Source organism: Pimephales promelas, unplaced genomic scaffold, assembly GCF_988280905.1.
Source record: "Pimephales promelas unplaced genomic scaffold, fPimPro1.hap1.1 HAP1_SCAFFOLD_116, whole genome shotgun sequence".
Classification (NCBI taxonomy): Eukaryota; Metazoa; Chordata; class Actinopteri; order Cypriniformes; family Leuciscidae; genus Pimephales; species Pimephales promelas.
The window spans coordinates 1-23,451 of record NW_028297339.1 but is presented as its reverse complement, the minus strand read 5'-3'; the positions used below and the strand labels follow the sequence as shown (position 1 = coordinate 23,451).

At 38.0% G+C, this 23,451-nt stretch overlaps 1 protein-coding gene and 1 long non-coding RNA gene across 3 annotated transcripts; both read left to right on the top strand.

Annotated features, from left to right (window-relative positions):
• The first annotated feature begins 4,615 nt into the window (after nt 1-4,615).
• On the top strand, nt 4,616-5,175 carry LOC148960787 (uncharacterized). Its single transcript, XR_016154942.1, has 2 exons — nt 4,616-4,723; nt 4,942-5,175. It is a non-coding gene; the product is annotated as an uncharacterized LOC148960787 (long non-coding RNA).
• A 7,548-nt stretch (nt 5,176-12,723) lies between these two features.
• On the top strand, nt 12,724-21,074 carry LOC148960786 (uncharacterized). Of its 2 annotated transcripts, none has more exons than XM_089128197.1 (5): nt 12,724-12,984; nt 13,658-14,234; nt 18,674-18,820; nt 18,991-19,055; nt 20,723-21,067. In XM_089128197.1, exons 2-5 carry the CDS (start codon nt 13,667-13,669, stop codon nt 21,038-21,040), a joined length of 1,098 nt encoding a protein of 365 aa, XP_088984323.1. In that variant the 5' UTR covers nt 12,724-12,984; nt 13,658-13,666; the 3' UTR covers nt 21,041-21,067. The 2 variants fall into 2 exon arrangements, with proteins under 2 accessions (XP_088984323.1, XP_088984324.1); XM_089128198.1 differs by lacking the exon at nt 12,724-12,984 and adding an exon at nt 12,993-13,535 and having other exon boundaries at nt 20,723-21,074.
• Nucleotides 21,075-23,451: the final 2,377 nt, after the last annotated feature.

The following is a 23,451-nucleotide window of genomic DNA, read 5'->3' as shown; positions in this document are numbered from 1 at the left end:
GCTCAGGAAATCCATTCCGCAGTTTGCAGCCAGCTAGCAGGATAGCACTGAGCTATAACATGTTCGCTGTGTGGAAATCATATGGTGGAACTGGAAACACCGCTGCAGTGCAGAGCAAGACAGCAAAGTGCAATGTTTGCAAAGCCGTATTAATTAAACTATTTGATGCATGTTTGCAATTCGCAGTCCAGAAGAGAAAGAGAGAGATCTCTCACGCGGTGCAACAACAGCAAGCACAACATGACAGCCCGGCGTAATGAGTGACGACAGAGGAAACGTAGCCTGGTTACACTTTAGATCTGTGATTAGTCTGATTTCCAAATATTAAAGAATATATTGAGGTAAAAAAAAAACAACAAAAACATTAAAAACAATAGCCGCATTCTGTCTAGCCAACTTCCTTCCCATCGCGGCAGTGCGCTGTCATTTCTCCCTAAAACTCAAACTTTAAGACAGAATCAGCACGATCGATGATTGTAGTAAAATGCAGTCTCTGCTGTTACTAAATTGCGGGACGCTTTTAATAATAAAAAGAGCTATTAAAAGCACAAAATTTGCGCAAGAGATGCTGTTCCCAGTGCGGCGCGCTCCGAAACAGACCGCAACAAGACAAGCAAATTATACTCTGGGCTTCATATGCGCGTCTAAACGATCAAATGTAGCCTGCACAAAAATGTCAAACCGACCGACTTGGAGATTAACACTTAAACAATTTATTATGTCTAAAATGAACGTAGTTATGGAAATATTTGGGAGAAAATATGGTGCATCAGTAGACCATGAAATCTGAACTCGTTCTTAAAGGGGCAGCAGTATAAATGTGACGATTGAGACATTACTGAGAATCAAACAACCAAAGGCAAAGAGAAAATCACTCACAGCTCTTGAATGAATTACTTCAGCTTTAATAAGCATAAATCTATCTATGATAAACTTTGCAGTGCTATTTTACTTTTGATTACTTTATTATAATTCTTTTTAAGACCATACCTGAATAGCCTAATGTTTGTAGACCTTCCTGAAATTAAAGCACTGTGTAGGCCTGTATAATGTGTATCTTTGTTTAATTGTCTATCTATTGTTTAATATATATATATATATATATATATATATATATTTATATATATATTGACATACATTCGTACATATCATCCTTGCCTGTAGAGAGGAGTTTATTTCAGCATCATATAAAATCAACAATAATGATAAATACTATTAAAGCAAACACAGCTCTGGTATCGGAAAAGTATCGGTATCGGCCGATATCCAAAGTCAGGTATCGGGATCGGATCGGAAGTGAAAAAATGTGGATCGGTGCATCCCTAGACTCAGGCAAAGTCGACTTAGGCAAAGACGACTCAGGCAAAGCTGACTCAGGCAAAGGCGACTCAGGCAATGTCGACTCAGGCAAAGTTGACTCAGGCAAAGGCGACTCAGGCAAAGTCGACTCAGGCAAAGGCGACTCAGGCAAAGTCGACTCAGGCAAAGACGAGTCAGGCAAAGTAGACTCAGGCAAAGGCGACTCAGGCAAAGTCGACTTAGGCAAAGACGACTCAGGCAAAGCTGACTCAGGCAAAGGCGACTCAGGCAATGTCAACTCAGGCAAAGGCGATTCAGGCAAAGTTGAATCGGCAAAGTCGACTCAGGCAAAGCTGACTCAGGCAAAGGCGACTCAGGCAATGTCAACTCAGGCAAAGGCGACTCAGGCAAAGTCGACTCAGGCAAAGACGAGTCAGGCAAAGTAGACTCAGGCAAAGGCGACTCAGGCAAAGTCGACTTAGGCAAAGACGACTCAGGCAAAGCTGACTCAGGCAAAGGCGACTCAGGCAATGTCAACTCAGGCAAAGACGACTCAGGCAAAGGCGACTCAGGCAAAGGCGACTCAGGCAATGTCAACTCAGGCAAAGGCGATTCAGGCAAAGTTGAATCGGCAAAGTCGACTCAGGCAAAGCTGACTCAGGCAAAGGCGACTCAGGCAAAGTCGACTCAGGCAAAGGCGACTCAGGCAAAGTCCTAGTAAGTGACGAGACCAGGCAATCTCGATGCATGTGGTGCTGGCTTATGTAGAGCGGTAGATGAGGATGATGACAGACAGGTGTAATGATTGAGAAGAGTGTGCAGGTGAAGGTCCACGGAGGATTATGGGAAATGTCTTGGCCAGGTCGCGGTTGCAAATGAGAACTTGTTCTCAAACGATTAACCTGGTTAAATAAAGGTGAAATAAAATAAATAAAAATGTAGTGTGCAGATGTGACAGGCATGTGTCCAGGATGTGTCAATTTTTTTTGCAGTGTGTGTGTTCCTAATGTGTGTGCACTAACTTTGATGGGTTACATGCAGAAGACGAATCCTAAAGTTTGGGTTACCATACTCCACTAAGTAGTCTCTCAGACAGTGAAACCTAAAACCATTGTGTGAACTCAGCTATGTTCTTGGCTCCAAAACCAGTGCTTATAAATGACCCGAACACTAGCAGGTTTCACTTTGTGTTAGTAACCAGTCCTGGTTAATGTTTAACACTTTTTTCTAGTCTCATGCAGCAAACTAACTTTCACTTTTTATTCAATTCACACCTGCTGCACAATCAGAGGTATACTTTGAACATTTTTAAGGATAAAACAAATATATATATATATATATATATATATATATATATATATATATCTGGTGGACCGAGTGTGTCCTGCATAATGATGGAAAAAAAAAATTTCTATGTGTAATCTTAGATTTCCTTCTTTCTAAATAACAACAATGCTCAGGCTTTTTTTCTGTCCTCAGTAACAAAAGCATTTCACATTAAATTCTAAAAAGTATTAAAATGCGTTTTGAGGTAAAGTTGTTCTTCCTGTTGACCCTTCCGATTCCGGTACTTTGTGCGTCCGGATGGGCTCTAAACACATGTCCCACACATGGAGGTGACTGCTCTGAATTTCTGTCCCACAGCACAGTCTGTACTGCTTCTTCTCACTATATATACTGTTTATGCCTTAAACACTTTTTTTTCAGCAGGGAAAGACTCTCTGCCTGAGCTTAATGCTTAGTTTGGAATGAATGTGTTTAATTTACTTGGGAGATTTGGTGTTTTAATCCAAGTCTTGACAAAATTGAAGATTAAAGACGAATAAAAAGGTTATTTGGAAGCAATTCAATTTCAGCTCTTAAAAACTGCTTTCACTTCTATTTGAACACAGTCTGTCTGAACACTTTAACCTTGATTTTTTTTCTTCATTTTACTAACTATAAGTAGGCCTATCTTTGTAACTACATGTCAACTAACTCTCATTAGAATATTAGAAGACTGTCTGCTTAATATCTGCTAACTCTATATTTTGATGCTCCTCCAACAGACATTCTTCTGACTATAAGTGAATTTGTATAGTGTAAACATACTAGCGGAACAAAGGACAAGTAGGTGGTGAGCATGTACCGTAACAATGGTTTTCCCAAATGCCATAAAACCCCAAAAGAAGAAGAAAGGAACAAAAGACACAGGAACTGAACATAGGAACAGAAATCAAAACTAAACAGTACATTCTGCACATCATTTATGTGAGTGCTGCTGTTGGTTTAAAATCATTTAAAAGAGATATTTTAATGAGGCATTCTTGCATAAAAAAGCACAGACTGCCTGAGCAAGTCAGAAAACCCATTGACCTTCCCGTTTATCTTAAACAGAGACAGTGTGCATTTCAAAACAACTAAACTTGTCCATCTGAACACTTTGTGCGGAGAGATGTTTGTCTTTATTCAGTCTTCACATTTTAGTTACTGTGCCCTGTTGACTCAAGTGTTTTGTCTTTGCTGTGAAGTTGCACAAAGCAAAGACAGATTATGTTGGCCTCTGTTACTATGTCTGCTCCTCTAACCAGATACACCAAGCCAAAAATAACCAACACCTTCCTTTGCAAGAAACCAAACCAGCTCAATGCACTGGTCTCTGCAGATACATGGAACTTTCCATCAAAGAGACTCGTTAAAGATGGAGTGAACCCATAAAAGTTTAACGAGTCAGGAGAAAATCCTCTGAACCATCCGAGCTGGCACTAAACCAGGCACTGAAAGCAAGTCAAGTAAAATATAGTAGCTAAAAGGGAACTTAAGTAATTATTAATAATTAATTTAAAAGTAATTATTACATTACTGCGACTCACAACAGAGTAGCCTACAGTAAAAGAGTGAACAGTTATCCACTGAAGGCCAAGTATAATATAATATAATATAATATAATATAATATAATATAATATAATATAATATAATATAATATAATATAATATAATATAATGGAAACACACATGGAAACATCAGGTAAGGATATTCTTTTCACAAAAGAATCTCTTCAAACAAATATCATTAAGGCTGACAATGGCCAGGATTGTCTACAAATGTATTGTTTGTAATCCCAGCCTTATTCCTAGAACAATATGCATTATGAATGCTGCCATCTGCCATTGGTGGGCACCAAACAAGCGGGCCGAGACTGCTCAAAAGATGGGTCTCAGTCCACTTGCAAATTAACTCTGGTGCGGAATGCAATATGAATGCAACACAGACCAAAGACATCTCACCAAAAAGAGGACGTGAAGTCAAAATATGCAACTGTAACGGAGTGTAAAATGTTACATTTCTGCATAAATGGGGACAGCGCCATCTGGCTGATGCGTGATGGCATTTAGTGTACGGAATAGGGACCGCCCACAGCAGAGATAATGAGACACGCTGTGGGTAAGTTGCACTTTTCGAGCAGTCGGAGAATCAGTTAAAAGTGTCCAAAACGCATAAAAAAAAACTACTTCAATGTGAATTGATCTTGCAATGAACTTGTTTGGTAACTTTTGATATGTGTTTGGCGTCGTGTGTGTGTCATTTTATATCGAGTTATTTTGACTTTGTAATGCGTGGCACAATCGTAAAATCTGTGCATTGTCTTGTGTTTTATGTAGAACTGATTCTTTCTCCATAAAGTGAAACCCCTATTTCCACATTTATATCTCCATTGTGCAGGTAATGTGTATAAAATATGTTGTTATAATATGTTTAATGGATTAATTGTTTTATTCATGTAGTATTCTGTATATTCGCCACTAGGTGGGAATGTTTCTCTTTACATTTATTTTAATTGATATGTTCATCATTTCATTGAGTTGATTTGTGATTAATTGACTGGAAATGTCCTATTGTCAGTCTGAAAAATTGTACTCACTATACAATCACAATGCAAAGATTAGAAAAGAAAGAGCACTGTTTTAAATAAACAGAGCAGAGTTAATGAGACACGCTGTGGAACTGATTCTTTCTCCATGAAGTGAAACCCCTATTTCCACATTTATATCTCCATTGTGCAGCTCCACCCAGCAGAAAGACCGCCCAGGCAAGACCGTCACACAACCCTAAAAAGGACTGAATGCAAACCTGTTTTTTTTCTCATATAGTCACAATGTTGCTCAATACAGTTCAGTACAGGCATCAGAACCGCGTCTCCTCGCAGCAGATCTTCATTTGAGTGTGTGACGGAGGGATTCCTTACACTGTTTTGACTGATTTACACATTTTATAAGCTCTTCACAGAATACCACCATATTTCGGCTACGCACACACAACAAGCGCATTTATCCCAGCAGACAGCATTGTTTTGGATGTAAAGTAAGTTTTGTTTCAAAATAGGCAATATGTAATACCCAATCAGGTTGTGAATGCATTTAGGTTCATATCTTTATAAGCCCGGTGTTAAAAATGCTAATGTGGACGCTAAGTGGACCAGGACTAAATGTTTTTTTTCTTCGGTCGGGACCAAATGAACAAAGCGAACCAAACTACAAGTTTAAAGGGGTGGTTTACTGCTTTTTTTCTTTGCATGGTTGTGTTTATGGGGTCAATATAACATGTATTCGTGGTTTTTCTTTTTTTAAAAAGTCTTATTTTTCATAAATTTCACCTTTATTGTCAGCCGCGTTCTCCTCTGTCATATCCTGATTCTATGAAACCACTCCCTCAGAAACAGGCAGTGGGCTCCGATTGGTCCTTTGAGTCCTGTTACCGAGTTTTCACTGCAACTGTGTTCGGCAAAGCTGTTTCCAGCGGGACAGACTGATCTCATGAAGTAGCGTGTGTATGCCACGCCAATTCGTATTTCCATTTTTGGCGTGCTATCAAGACGCATAATCGCCTTTCAGCGTGTTTATGAACGCCGTTGACTTAACGTTATATAAATATATGACTTACCTCAACCCCGTCCCTAAACCTAACCGTCACTGGGGTTAATGGCATTTATGACTGTTCCCTCACCATCCTAGGGAAAAAAAGATATGACTTACCTCAACCCCATCCCTAAACTTAACCGTCACTGGGGTTAATGGTATTTATGACTGGAGATTTGACTGCGTGTACAGACACGCGGAATGACGCGGACGTTAATGGCGTAGACATATACGCATACTCGCGGATACACGCGGATAGCTCAAAATGCGTAGAGATAACACGCCACCTGACTCGAAAGTGGCGTATATGTTTACGCAAAAGTCATGATGTCATGTTGAGCGGGAAGAGTATTATCACAACTGTGACCATTTGAAGCTGTGTTCAGTGGGAAGAGTATTATATCGTCTATTATTTATTTTCGCCTTTGACATTCTGAGTTAACTTTATTTGAGCGCGACCTTGAAAAGAGTTGTGTAAATAAAAGTGCACGAGTCCCAGTATTCGCCGACCCTGTGTCTCCTTCCATCATCCACACATAACGAACCTGTTCTTACATCACAAAAATAACGTCATAAAGTATATATACATGACAATACATTTATAAAATGAGTACATATACAAATTCAGGTCGAAAATGTTGGCACGCATTTGTCATAGACACGAAATAGCATAACTGAGTGGATAAGCGAGCGCTGGCATTTGACAAAACTAAAACATTCCACCGAAAATTATACATGCAAATACATTTAAAATGATGAAGTCTTAGCTTACTTACAGGTTGTGGCCCAACAACTGCTGCCTCTGGTTTTAAAGTTGGAACTGCTTCATGTTTTAGTTACAGTTTGTTGTTGAATCCGGCATTGAATTTGTGGAGATTGAAGATTCTGGAAGCAGTCTTTCGTAAAATGCGTAGCACAGAGAGCTAAATTACGATTGTAATTTTCAGGAACATAATCAAACATAAATTATATCCATTGCTGACGAACTACAGCATCTGTGGGAAGCCTGAACACGGAAGACCTGACAGGGTGAACACAACACACTCGACGAGCCACAGAAATATGCGCATGCCCTTTTTTTGCATATTCCGGAGGGAGGGGTGATGTAAATGTATGGGTTAGTGACGTCTAAAACCCAGCTGTAGTCCCAAAAGTCTTCGTAGTCGTTTTTGTAGGCATTAAACTTCCTGATTTTTAAAAGACGATATCTCTGCTTACACTGAACGTTCAGCGCTGCAACTTTGCAGATACTGTTCGTGCACCAACAGCAACATTACACACTATTTAAAATCAAAAAAGTGAAATCGCAATCAACCCCCCCTTTAAAAAATAACTCTTCCGTGAAATATGATATTTGCTCAGTGACACATGATTCAAAACTAAAAGAATACTGTGAGTCTTCCACAGAGGTTTTTCAGTAAAAGAACCCTGGAGGAAGGACTGAGCATGAGAGATTGTCTTACTGATTGCTGTCTGTAAAGAACAGCAAGATTTTGGCCAATGGCTCTGGACTCTTGACTTTGGACTCTTGACTTTGAGTTGTCGACTGGTCACTGGAAGCAACGCGATACGCATAGATTGTGATCAAGCAGACAAGAGACCCAGCTGAAATTCTTTCTTGTTTCTTTCTCCTAAACTTAGTCTCACCACATTAATGTTTAAAAGACACTTGACTTGCAGTTCCAGGTAATATGAATAAAACTGATGACATTAAAGGTACAATATGTAGGATTTTTGCAGTAAAAACCACTAGGCCAATGTCAAATATTTTGTTTAGTTGATTACTTACAATATCCACAATGATTCCAATTAATTGTAAATCGTGAGAAAATTGTGATTTTAACCAAGGAAACGGGACATGTCAGCAGGGGTGAGGAATCGCCAGTCAATGGCGTCCTCGGTTTCCGCTCGTACTGCCATAGTAACCATGGTGACAGACATGGACAACTGGGTTATGCTAATAGCAGGATGCTCACGCTGTTGTTTTGTTCAAACATTTTGGACCATGGCAAGCAGACTTTGAGACAAAAAGAGGACAAGAATGAAGATCAACATCTTTCGAGATGCCGAGAGCTCCACGTCCGCAGAAAACTGCAATCAAGACATTTGTCGATCGGAAAGATATTCGGCAAAAGTGCAACTTATCAGCTGGCTCTGACGGTCGCTAAGTTAAGAAGATGGGACGTAATGAAAAGCATGTGGTCGTTGTGGTTTCTCCTTTGGTCGCACTCATGAAGGACCAAGTGAAAGAAGCAACACTCGTTATTTTACTTCTAAAATAAGTAAGTTCTGTTGTTGACAACTATGCTATGCAAAGTATTTGACTTACTGCGTTGCTCTGATTGGTTGTAGGTCTGTCCGACTATCCAATTGAGTGCAGAGTTGTTGTTTTTCCTGGTTCGGTTAAGACACGCCTCATAATCAAAACCCTACGGAGCGGTCTCAGACTCATATTCTGACCAGAGCTCACTTCTTAATGGGGAAGAAAAAAACATGAGCCTATCACCCCGATTTTATCACATTTACATTGACTACTTGTCAAATACAGAATTGAGTACAAGGATTTAACTTTTGTATTGCACAGTCTTGCTCCAGTTTATATCTTAGACCTTATTTGTCCATACTCTCCCCAATATCTTTTAGATCTCCCACTGTCTCGCTTGAAATGTTAAGGTGACAGAGCCTTTTCCGTATTGGTCCTAGCTGTGGAACTCGTTACCTCAATTTGTTAGGTTATTTTCTTCCTTACATGCATTTAAATCATCTCTGAAAACATATATTTTTTTTTTCTCAGGCCTATATTCATAATTGTGGATATGTAGTCTTAGTGAGTTCAATTTTTACACCATGTATTTTAGTAAGACTGTTATTTTTCTTGTGTTTTTGTAAAGCACCTTGTCAGCAGTAATGCTGTTTTACAGCCCATTCTCATGCCTTGGGAAGCATTTGGACATGCTTCAATATCTGACGCTTTAGGCGCCCTTTAGCGTCAGTTAGATGACGCCCTAGGATCGCGTGTACCCTACCCCCACCCCACACCTAAACCTAACCGCGTCCTCTAACTGACGCTTTCCTTTAGCGTTAAGTGTAAGTGACGCTAAAGGGCGCCTAAAACGTCAAATATTGAAGCATGGTCAAAGGTGACGCCTTGGGGTGAGAATGCGTTGTGAAGGTGCTATAAATAAAAGTGACCTTGATCCTGACCTAATGGAAAAAAAAATTTAACATTAGGTTTTTGTTTTAGTTTGTACTTCCCAGTGTTAGTTCTTGTTTCCTTTGTGCCATGGTTATTCATTTGTCAATTGTTTATCTCCACCTGTTCCTCATTTTCTCCCATCACTTGTTGGTGTATATCATTTGTGAATAAATGTGACTGCTGCAATTAGATCCTGCCTCTTATTCCAACCAGCGTATGACACATCCACACACAGCCTTTGTCACATGACAGACAAAATGATAGTCCATCTTTGCTCTTGAGTCCCAGACGCAACATTCATCATTCTAAAGGTCATCTGTCTCTGTCCTCTCCTTCTCCTCTGCTCCATATTTTTTCAATCTGTCCTAACTTCCACACCCGCGCAATCAATACACGTCAATAGCTTTCGATTGTCATCTCACCATTTTCTCTTAAGACGCCCATCTAATTTAAACTCAAACATATGCTCAGTCCAAAAACCTAAGCATAATTTTATGCCATTACAGACATAACCCTATATCCCAATATGCCTACTTTCTTTCTACACAGTATGCAAAAAAAAAATATATTCATAGTTCATAAAACAGTAAGCAAACATATTTTCACCCTTGTGAAAAAGAATGGGTCTTTATCATACTTTTAGTAAAAACGTATGAAAATAATACACTTTGAAACAACATACTTAAGTATGAATTGAACGTGATGTTATTGGACACTTCCTTTCCTGTTATTTACAATCAAATGAAAACATATTTTAGTTTAAATTTGTATTAAATGCAATTAGTTGAATTTTAGAGTGTTTTTTTAGCCACTAAAGTAGGACTTTTAAATTCTTATATTTAATTCATAATTACTTTGATTGTCTGTGAAATATGTTTAAATTTAATAAATGCACTGAGAAGCATTTATGGTAAACTGAAATATATAATGTCACTTCTATTAAAATTGTATGTCATTTAATATATTTGTAATTACACATTTGTAATGATAAAATTGGAATTTAGTCAATTTAAAATACACAAACTTTTAATGTATTAATCTAATTATAATCAGTTACAACGTCTCAGTTATGTGCTTTTCATTCGATATTTTTACAACATGCACTTTTTTAAAAGTGTACTTGAGTGTGTTAAGAAACATGAAAGTGAACTCTCTTTAAGTGCATTTAAGTGGCCTTTCATTTCATGAATATTATAGTATCTGCTTAATTTTTTTTTTTAAAATATTAGATTTCAAATATTTCAAATCAGTCAAACAATGCACACTTCATTTAAAATACATTTATAACAGGCTATGTTTTAAATAATGTGATGAAGTTTCAGAAAATATTACATGAAGTTCGCACTCAAGTATATTTGTTTAAGGTTTATTATTTTCGTAATAAATACTCTTTTTAAAAGTATGACATGGTGCACTTGTTTTTCACAAATGACTGAGGAAACAAATTACACTGCAAATCTATATATAAATCTCTCAGAATTTTATAATCTCCATTGCATGCACTTCAAAGTTGCGACATGGTCTTGTAGAATGGTGTGCATTATTGTTTATTGAATTAAATGTCCCCTTTAATCTCCCTGGCTGACCAACTTCAAGCAGATCTAACATTAGTGTTAACCTACCTCTGAATAATTAAACTACTGGAGTTGAGTTAAACTCATGTGAATTATTCACTTGGGTGACTTAGAGGTAACATGGTGTTTCCTGACCTATATCTGTTTGAAAGATGCCAAAAAGACACAGGATCTCACGATAAGCCCCATTTTGACTTGCGCATGGTCTCCTAAGGGAATTTAAGTTGAATATCTGCTCTGCCGAGTCTATGTAAGCACAGGTTATGTTTCGCCAGCCAGATTGAATTCTGCTGTGATAGGCTTCTGCAGTCATCAAGCTGTCAAGTGTTTTGATGTTATCGGAATGGAACGGAATAAGTAAATAAGGTGTCCGACAGTTTGTCAATTTAAAGGATGGTCAGGAACTAACCGAGCCTAGTCTGATGAATAGACCAGTTTACATTGTAAATATTTCATTGATTATTTCCAATAAGTTTTAGAGATTGTTTCAAAGGAGGCTGAATACTGAGGCTGAAGAAGAGCTGGGTTTTCTTAAGCTCAAAGAGAATGAAATTCTCAAATATTTTAACCTAAAGCATGCAGTTTAAGAAGATTAAACTTTTCTCCTTTTGTTAAATCAAGTCATTAATGTGGATTAGATAACACAATATTTAGATTTTCGGTTGATTAAACCAATCTCCTTAATTGTATTATCCTACCTAATAAATTGAATTTCAATGAACTCAAAATGTTAAGGCAACCGGGTAACTTAATTTTCTAAGTTAAACCAACAATAATGTTTACAGCGCATGAAATAATGTAGCCTAACGATATTACAGTTAAGGCTTAAGGAAAATAAATGGCGGACATTGAAATGCCGAGATGCATTACAAGAGAGGAAACTATTTGTGTCTTTTCTGTTGTAGCATGAATAGAATTAACTTTGAATAAATAGCGCCATCTTGTGGAGAGTTTTAAATGGCAATTTGTAGTCTAGCCGAACCAGGAATTGACTTTTTGTCCACTGTAGTGGGCTTTATATTTTAGTAAATTTCTCTGATAGCATACAAGTCACATGTCACAGTCTGTGTCTCCCGAGCACATTCAGGGCTTTTCGAAGATGCCAAATGTCTGGAGGTTTCATCATGAAAACAACAACTTCTTCAAATAGCACTCTTCAACTTCGTAAACTTCTTCGAATAGCACTCTTGTGGAAATATGATGATATATTGTAATCATAATTTAAATCAGACTACTTTTCAAATTTTATTTAAACCAACATCAGGAAAACGTCATGAGGTTTCAAAAAGACAGTCTGTTACATCACAGGGCTTTCATAATACAAACATAGGCTACATGTCAACTGTAGAGGCATTTTGGGAGACACAGCAAGTGAATATATTGGAAATAAATTATATATTAATAATTCTATGAAATATTAGATATTATAATTAAAATGTTGCCAATTATTACAATTGTTTTTTCATTAGCCTACAAGTTGCTCCAAGAACGCGTTGATATGCAAATTAGATACGTAGATTACATTGAATGGTGATATTAATCGTTGGCAAATTAATCAATTCAATCAATTAGTTCCGTTATATCTTTCATAACATAGTTGAGAACCATCTTAAATCTCGGTTAAACAAATCCATAAACCCCCAAATGTATTGGTGATTTGAAAAATAAATAAATAAAATCCATTGTTTTTGCCTATAGCCTACATATAATTTCATGTCATTTTATTTTAGTCCTGGTGTCCACTTCAGAGGACATAGCATAACAAAATATCATTGTTCAAAAAAAGATTTGTCTGAGTCTTCTTAGGAGGCCACGTGTAGACTAGAGTTTGCTTCTTGTTGTTGTTTTCTAATGACCACAAATTATTCATGATGCTAATGAATATTCATGCGGTGGTGAGCCATGAATGTCACGTGATCCCGTCGGAACCGCTAACTTGCAGGGAAGTTGTCGCGTTACTTCTGCAAGTGCACGCTTGTCACTTGATCTCTACGTCCAAAGGTGGTCTACATCAATAAGGTGAGGTTTATTTACTTAAAATAATGATGTCGGGATAAGAGTAATGAACGGGACAGCGCGTCTGGCGGGCTCAACAAATGAAAAGTGTTTTTGGGAGAAGGTAAAGGCGGTGAACTCTAAACTTAGTGAGTTGCCTAAGTTAGCAAGACAAGCGTTTCAATGAGCGATTATAACCGTGGACATGTTGCCCAAAAAATTAAGCAGCTCGCTGAGACACGCCACTGACCGGGGACCAACTTCCGTTTTAACAGATACGGTTTCATTTTACCCGTTTAGATTCGCTCGCCTCATTACACTGTAAACTGTATGACGTCGTGGTCTAACTGTGACATTTACCATAGTCCTATTTGTGTTGGAAATGTATTAGTGATATGTTCCAACAAGAGAACAATCTATAAACAGTGAAATCTTAATCGTTTGGATATTGTGAATAAATTAAAATGATGCCTATCACACCGAGGTCGTTTTTACCACCACCATTGGTTATCATAATGTTTATCAATGTCACAGAAGTCTCAACGAAGATTTTGGGATGAAATAAGAAAATAAAGGTAAATAAATAAAAAACAATGTTATTGTTGTGTGTATTTTGGATAGATCACATGCTATAAAATAGATGAAAATACAGTGTTCATGTGTGTGTGTTCTAACAGTATAACATTGTTTCCTATAGACATTGTGAATGCAAAGAACGAACATGTTCAAGCCTGCTAACTCTCATTTGCTGTTGTTGGATCAGAAGTGTGCTAAATGTCTGTTAGAGACATATGTCAAGCGGAGTCTCAGCCTCAATGAAGGATCCAGGAAACATCAGCTGAAACAACTCAAGAGGGTGAAGCAAGGAAGCCATGCCAGACGGGCGTCCAGTGACCCCTCCACACACTGCCTGTCAGCAGACAGGCTTCTGAGTATCAGCAAGTGCCCAGAGTGCGCAACACCACCATCTGGTTTACGGTGTAGGGGCCAGAAACCAGCAATCAAAGCCAAGAGGCGTTCTCCATTTAGAGGTTTCCTTAACCTCTTTTCTAAGAAGAAAGTGAACAGAGAAGGAGCTTCAGAAACAGACTGTGGACAGTCTACAGAACGGAGGGTTGACACTTCTTCTGAAAGTTCACCTGGCCTCTCTGAGACTCTGAGGAAAAAACTCTCTCTGAAGAAGATCTTGCTCCGCGATCAACATGTTGAGCAGAGAGAGTCATTACAAACGGACTCCACTCCAGTTCCTGGCGGCCTTGAAGGGCTTTCAGATGGTGAGTCCGTGCGAAATTGCCTAAAATCATCATATTTTCTGAGATTTTATTGATAATTGTAATAATAAGACAATATTTTTTTGTGTTTTTGTGCTGGTACCTTGGCTTATTTTGGCCTGTCATGGACAGCTGACTCCAGAAGCTTCTCATGGTCTTAAAATTATGTGCGGAAGTTGTGTGCAAGTTAATTGATTTCCATTGGCATTTTTATTTTTACTTTAAGTTTTTTTTTTTTTTTTTTTTTTTAAGATCCATTCATCATCTTTTTGGTGAAATTCTTACATTTAAAGTTATAGTTCACTTAAAATTAATGTGCAAAAAAATAGTTATTCTGTTTACTCACCCTCAAGTTCTTTCACACCTGTATTAATTTCTTTCTTCTACTGAACACAAAAGACAATATATTTTGAAGAATGTCGGTAATCAGTTGATGGACCCCTTTGACTTCAATAGTAGGACAAAAATACCATGGAAGTCACTGGGGTCCATCAACTGTTTCGTTACCAACATTCTTCAAAATATCTTCTTTTGTGTTCTCAAGAGTAAATGATGACAGAATTGACAGAAATATTCCTTTAATCAAATTATTTTAGTATAATAAGACACTTGTTACCTATTAAATGACATCAGTATCAACTAAATACTTTTCACACTGCAGAAGTGGCGTAAAAGCTGCATCTTAAGCTGTATTTACACTGCAATTACAATTGCATTTATAATGCGATGAAATGTATGTTTTAAAAATAGTATTTCGAGTTTTGTAAATTAATTGATACTTTAAATATGTGACTAAAACCTCAAGTTGGTGGTGGCAGTCGTTGAGTCAATTATTCAACTGATTCGTTCATGTTGCTCGGAGACACAGACAATCTGTGGCTTTGTTTGGAACTACTTTTATTTTCCAAATAGAGCAAAAACAGACAATATTGTCAATTTTGTGTCTAAAATGCAACAAAATATTAATCCCATTTGCAATTGTGCAGATATTTAGGGGAAAAAAAATCCTTGTTGCTCATGTGATGTTGTTTAACTAGGTTATGTCATATAGAAATAGGGGAACAAATCAGATTAGGCATTATATTATAAGAAGATATTTTGAAGAATGTTGGTATTGGTAACCAATCAGTTTCTGCTCCACATTGACTTCTATAATAGTTTTATTTATTTATTTCATACTATGGAAGTCAATGGGGACCAGACATTCTTCAAAATATCTTCTTTTGCATTTAATAAAACAAAGATTCTCATACATGTTTTAAAATAATTTGAGAGTGAATAAATGATGACAAAATTATTCATTTCTGGGTGTCATTTAGGGAGTCAAGGTCTGTTCACAGTAATACTAATGTTCAGTCCAGAAATTCGGTGCAATAAACATTTTAACTTTAATAAAGGAGCGGTCGCACAACACTTTTCGTTTCTTTGACTTCCATCCGAAGTCACATGTTAGTAGGTACTACGTTTGGTTTTAAACCTGCTTTGCGACTGCAAAAACAAAAAGTATGTTCTATGTAGTATGAATGTAATCTGGACGTACTACATTCTCCATGTTGTCATAATCATGTGACTTACCAGCGTCAATGGCATCGCTTCACCTCCATTCATAAATCCTCTCCCGTGGCCTCATGGGATAGTAACGTGTCCCTCGAATGCACACTTCAGAATCTTACCGGAAGTAGTAGATCATCCAGGGACTTTTTGCCTACACTTTTATGAGTACTATGAATACTACTGTTTTTCATCTGCTATATAGTATGGAAGTAGGCATATTTGGACGCATAGTGAATGAATTCAACTGTTTTCACACCCAAATACAATGCATTACAATAATCCTAACAGGATGATAGAAAGACAAGTTCTCCAAGTCCTCAAAGAAGAGGATAGATAATATCACCTTAGATATTTATCTAATATGAAGAAAGCCGTTTTTCACGTCAGCATTTATTTGTCCATCGGATATTCCTAATAGGTTTTTCACACCAGATTTTTTTTTTTATATATCCCTGATAGCAATCCCAGGTGATCATTAACATCCACATCACATCCCTTTGGACTGAAACAGAATTCACTTTAAAATGACCTTTTAAAATTGTTAGCCAACCAACACTCAACACACATCAGCCAGACATTCATACTGACACTCAAGAAAAAGTTGCTCAACAACAGTAAGATCAGTGTTGGGTAAGTTACTCTAAAAAAGTAATTAATTACTAGTTACTAATTACCTCTTCAACAGTGTAATTAGATTACTGTACTAATTACTCTCTCTAAAAAGTATTTAATTACTTTTAATTACTTTCAAAATCCTATATCAATCTCAATCTCCATACAAGGATAGACATGAATCTGTTTTAATTCTTTCAAATAAATACTATAAAATTGCATGAATTATCCTTAAACAGACCAAGGTGGAGAAGGTTACATTATAAAAACATACTTTTTAGCATCAGACAATACATTTTGATGTTAAACCCACTATTGTTTTATGTCTGATCTCATGACATTTATCACTTTTTTCATACATTTTTTACAATAATTCATACGAATTTGTACGAGTGCGGTCGTACGATTTAGACACTTCATAAAATGCATACGAATCGCTGTGAGATCGGATTGATCTATACACAGTATTTACCTCAATTACATCAGAAGTAACTGTAATTAAATTACAGATAAATGAAGAGTAATCCCTTACTTTACATTTTCAAGGGAAAAGTAATTAAATTACAGTAACTAATTACTCAGTAATTAGTTACACCCAACACTGAGTAAGATTTCACACTTGTAAGTTGCAGGTTTGCAGTATTTCAATAAAATGAAGTTCATAATATATTTTTACATTTTGAAGGTATTTTTATGTATTATATGTCAGTGACCCATCTCTGCACTGACTGAATAGCAGAGGAAAAATCTGGATCCGGCTCTGTACTCTTGTATTTGGTATTGTTTTGATGAAAAAATCATGCTTTTAAATCATTCCTTTTTACATATAAATCATACATTTGTGGTCTATATAAAGCATAACTGCAATGCTTGGGTCTGAATTCCTCATTATTATAGCTCCACAAGCCCCTTTTCTACCCCGTTTCTGATGTGCGTCTGTGAGCAACTCGTTTTGGAGCGGCCTCTTTAAACAAAAAGGAGATGCGTCATACCCCGCCCGCTCTCCAGGTCGCCGAGTACAACTCCACCGTATATCTGATTAGAGATATACGATTATATACTATAGCTTCAAAGAACATTTTTATTCACACGTTAACAAAATGTCAACAACGGAAGACTTGTCCATCAAGCCTTACGTGTTCGAGCCAGAGCGAGCGAGTTGAAAAAGAAGACGACGAACCTTCAGATCAACGTCTTCATATGGATGTATTGCAGTGGTATGTAATTGTGTTATTAGTGAAAGTCGACTATTTTTCTTGTTAAAACAAGCACACTAAAAAGATAAATGACTACGGTCTAATCTTACCACTAAAAATCTGTATTGATAATATGATGCGTTTAGAAAAGCATCAGAAAACAACGCAGCTAAATGACCATTGCTGAAACTCAAGAACAATAATACTGCAGGCGTGTAACGTTACTTCAAAACAAAAACAAAGAAAGTCAAAAGTACTGCTAAACCATGACCACCATATGTTTTAAGTAAGTAAAGTACCTTATTTTTATTAACGATATTTACAGCTTAGCGAAATGCTCTGTTCGTCGTCTCCAAAGATAGAAGGAATTGACCTGAGTCGATCGGCAAACCCTTCTGTATACTGGCGGAGGTTGTTGAAGTGGGAATCCTTGAAGTGCTTCAGATCACTACATCCAACAACCGAACATTTTGACTTGCCCTCTTGTAGCTTGGACTACAAAATCGGAGCGAGAAATAATAATGGCGGATTGCTCGAAGTGTTGGGCCAGTAGTCAATGTCCTTATTTGTCAGTTCGGCTGCAGATACTGACTTAATTGTTCAAAATACGTCAAAATATGACCAAAACAGAATATAAAGATATAAACAAAGCACCTGAAGAGAATAATTTCATCTTTTCTGTACTTATAAACACTCCAAATATACAACAAAATGCATTTAAGGGCTAAAGAAGTGGATTTGGCATGATATGTCCCCTTTAATATGTAAGTAATGTTTGACTTCCTTTTTTCTCCACAACAAGCAGGTGTCAGAAATGGAAACTTGCGAATCATTTTGTGTACTCGGGCAACTGGAGCATTTCTGCTTTTCTATGAGCGGTCTGGGAGGGAATTTGTATTTGCCTGTTGGTAATTTTGTCTTGCGCCAAATATTTATGCTGGTGTGAACAGGCCTTCAAACTTAAATATCAATGTTTCATTGGTCCATATACGTCAACCATATACATCAACTAAATCTGAAAGAAAAATAAAACTTTTTTGTATGTACATTTTTTTTTTGTTTCCCTTCCTCTCCCTGTAGTGAGTGTGGACTCCAGTATTACATACTTTGAGAGGGTTTCAGAGGAATTGGAGTGGATTGTGAAAGAAATCCAGTTTAGTCCGAAAGATGACTTGCCGCGCTCACGCTCACGCAGCGCATGCGTTGTTGAAGATTGCAGCTCTTCAGGTGATTCTCTATGAAACATGACTAGCAGGACATCCAGTCAATGCATGTTTTTAAAGCAGAATAAATTCCACAGAAAACTCTGGGAGATTTTACTTGCTTATTAATTAATTTATTCAAAGCTTGTTTCAATTTATCACAAGTTGTAAATGTACACACTTGTGTCTCCTCAGGTGATGACAATACAGAGAGGATTATCAGCTTGCTGAAACAACATGGAGATATTATTGATCAAAAAGTTAGCATTTATTTTAAACAACCATTACTTAAGTTTGAGTCCCTTTATCCTTTGATATAATCTCCAGACAGTTATTTTAAAGGGGTGATGAACTGTGAAATCAAATTTTCCTTGAGCTTTTGATATCTTAAGAGGTCATCATATTATAAGAATATCCTGTAAGTTTCAGAACTGAAAACGTCCTTGTTAAGGCCATTGCACACCAAGTCCGAAATTCGCATCCGAAATTTTCGCACGTTAAAAAAAAAATACGACCTCACGTTATGTCAGTCACGCTTGCACACCGCCTCCGAAACTTTCGTCCGTCATAAAATTAATCGGATCGGGTTCGATTTTCTGCGTTTTTCGCATCCAGAGCCAGCATTTTGAGAGGTCTTTTGACAATTCAGGGCCGGGGGAGCTCGTCCTCAAATCATTGCACATATGCGCCGTGCTTTCAGTTTCGGTTTTCAATTCGATCAAGTGTTTATGTTCTCTTCTCTATATTGGATTACGAAATTAATAAACCTCCCCTTTCAATCAGATTGAAATTTAGGATCGAATAAGGTGTGATTGAGCAGCCTATTCGATAACTAATGTACAATAAAACAGCCTAGCTGTTCTGTCTGCCCAGCGCTTCCAACGGGCCGCGCGCGGGTGTGTGTTGTTTGTCCGTGTGTGTGTGTGTGTCCATACCTGGTCCATTTCAGACACACTGCCAGTCTCCGTTCAGAATCGATTGGTTCACGGAAATTGGTGGTCTTGTTTTTAATATGTGGCTCCAGAATCGCTAGCAAAGCATCGAACTGTCCCACTGACATTCTGAGGTAAATTTTGAATCGCTCAGGATAAATTCGCAACTCCTTGATAAGGAACTCTCCTTCCTCTCGGCGCAATTTCAGGATTGGATGGATGTAATATTTTCTCTTTCTTCCCTTTTCAATAAGAGAGAGGACAAAAATCATCCTCACTGCTTGACGAATCCATTTGGTATTTTTGCGTTTTTTCCCGCAAAGGTTTAAGAAATATGCAACGGACTCGGTGTGCAAGGTTTCTATGCGTGACGAATTTTTAAGCTGACGAACACGAAAATACGCATACGAATATTTCGTGCTCGGTGTGCAATGGCCTTTAGTCCAATAAAAGCTTTTTTTGACACCAGGCTCAGCAAACGACTCGTTTTTCAAAGTGGGGAACTATGACGTCAAAGAAGATAAAACACCACCCCCACAGAAGAAGATCGACGCCTACTTCAACACGGCCGGTTTAGCCCCGCCCACACGCATAGCTAAATAACGTAGACCTGATGACAAACCAGATAGAGAGTAAAACTCATTATAATATGCAAAACTGTTATCCACTCACAGCAGTGGGCGTTTACTTCCAAGTCTTCAATGCGAGACGCCCATAAAAACCGAGCGTTTTTGAACTAGGCTATACAGCCTATTACTTATTCATTTTGATGGTTTTTTTAATGTAAAAACCCAGCGAACGTCATAAGTTGACCTCAGACAACAATATAAAAAAATATAAAAAGCCAGTTCATGACCCATTTAAGGAAAAAACAATTGATTATTGACACATTTTATTACATGGCTCTTTAGGACATAGTATTCTAACTGGTCCATTCCACCATTCTGTGGTTTATTTGGTCATATTTACCAGCATAATGACAATTGTGCTTCTAGATCAGCAAGAATAAGAGTGTCCAGGACTTCCTCCAGAAACTGACGTACAGCTCCTTCCAGCAGCTGGCAGATCGCTATATAGCCCAGATCCCCAGTCCTCTTCCCCAGACCACAGACGCCTCCCCTGAGCTGGTCAAGCTCGCCTTTACCCTGGACTTCACTGCTAAAGTAGCTGGACTGTGCAGCCAGACGGTCGGTCGGATCATGGGGTTTGGTTGTCAATACCTACAGGATTCCTTCACACAGATGTGTGCGGCCCACAGACAGGTAAAAACAGATCAGGCAGAAAATAGCAAAAGCATTTTTTTTCTTCGGTAAAGTAGTGAACCACAGTTGGTTCTTGCAGAGTAGCAAATGTAACACGCCACCAAGAAGGTTTGGTATATTTTTTCTAGGGATGCACCGATACCGATACCGGTATCTGGTATCGGCCTCGATACCACATTTTCTAAAGTACTCGTACTCGTTAAAAGTCCCCCGATACCGGGGACCGATACCATATTCTGAGAAATGGGTTAATCACAGGCGCCGAGTGCCCACCCCCAGGCTCCGGCTGCAGCTCAGAGCGGGGAGATGGCTGGGGAGACATGTCAGCCGTGTGGAACAGTGATGCGCGGGTCAATGTATAAACAACCCGCACACTACCAACGTTTTCAACTACCCGCCCGCTACTCGGACCGCAAAAAAGTAAGAAAATATTGTACCCGACCCTCTTCCTGAATCCTGACCGTATTTTTTAAAAGTAGTACATGCTCATCGTAGCGCCATTGGGCCATAAACGTGTAACAACACAGCATCGCAAGAAGACGTAGCCTACATATAACAAAGGCAGCACTTTGGTCATCATCTTTCATTATTTCGGTAAATGTCTCCCACACTTACTCTTTCTATCACCTTTTCTCTTGCCGCCTCCATCTCTCTGCAGACTAGTGATCATAGACATGGCCGGTTCGTGAACGAATCGGTTCTTTTTAATGAACCGGTCGAACCAGTACGCTAAATCGAACTGAATCATTCGCATCAGTTCACGTCTTGCGTCAGTGCTGATCCACAAGTTACTACAGTTACTCACTTTCAGACATGCCTGACAGTCCCTCCGAGTTGAAATAAACCAATATCCCGAATTATATTTTACTCCAGTAACTCTAACAGTTCACTGAACTGAGACATGTTGTTGATACTGCTGATACTGCGCATCCGCGTATAGTAACGAACGCAGAGGTACAGCGGTTCTCGGATCACACCAGTATAGAACTGAGAACTGTTTAGAATGAGCTTGTGTGTCATCTTCGTGCCAGTTATTCAGCCAATAAATAAATTCGGCCTATATATTTCATAGAAAATTCTATCTAGTACTATATAAATACAAAGGTTTAATTGGCATTTTTTTCCAAACGACCTGACCGACCGCGACCCGAATATCATTAAAAATATTTTTGGATGACCAGTAACTGCGGGTAACCGCGGGTGACCGCGGCGCAGGCACCCGCTCATTTTGGATCAACCCGTGCATCACTCGTGTGGAACAATTTCAAAGTGAATGGCTTTGGATTAGGAGAATAAGTTTACTTGTAGTCGCCAAGTTACTTATAGTCAGTTGAATGTCTGTTGGGGGACCAAATAAATAAAGTGTTATCAGATATTAAGCTGATCGTACTAATACTCTAGTCTACTAATACTCTAATGACAGTTAGTTGACATGTAATTGAAAAGTTACTTATAGTTAGTAAAGTGGACTATCGAAATAAAGTGTTACCCAAGTAATTTAATCAAGGACCTAAAAACCCGTATATAAAAATATTTAAATCATGTTTTTTTTGTTTTTTTATTAAGTACTCGGTATCGGTATCGGCGAGTACTGAAATGCAAGTACTCGTACTCGTACTCGTTTTCCAAAAAAGTGGTATCGGTGCATCCCTAATTTTTTCACTTTATCATTAAAAGGGTTAGTTCACCCCAAACTGTAAAAATAAACTCTTCCAAGCTTTAAAATGGGAGTGAATGGTACCTTAGTTATTGAAGCCAGCGAAGCGTAAGAAGCGTATCCATCCATCATAAAAGTAATCCGTGCGGCTTCAGGGGGTTAAAGGAGTAGTTCACGGACGATGAATAAGGGTCTTATCAAGCGAAACGATCGCTCATTTAATAAATAAACTAAGTTTACGTTTTATAAGCTCAAATGGTCGCCTTGCTCTGTTCTGTGACGCACGTTTGTGACTCTCCTGTTCGAACTCGTTCATCAAAATGAACAAATCCTTTCCTGAGTCAACTCGTTCATTTCGTCCGTTTTTAATGAGCGATCGTTTCGACCCTTATTCATCGTCTGGTGTCGTTTAAAGCCCTTTGAAGCTGCACTGAAACTGTCTTTTGGTCCTTGAACCGTTTGGTTCCCATTGAAGTCCATTATATGGAGAAAAATCCTGGAATGTTTTCATCAAAAACCTTAATTTCTTTTCGACTGAAGAAAGAATGACATGGACATCTTGGATGACATGGGGGTGAGTAAATTATCAGCAAAAGTTTTTTTTTTTTTTTTAAGTGAACTACTCCTTTACTAAAGGCCTGTTTTTAACTATTTTTAAAGCCCGATGTTTTTGCAAGAAAAATATCCATATTTATAATTTTATAAACTAGGATGTAGAAGTAGCGCAAGCTTTGACGCCTCTCGTGGTTCAAACTATTAGCTCCTCCCACTTTTATCTTTACAAATTCTCGTTTTAGACTTGTAA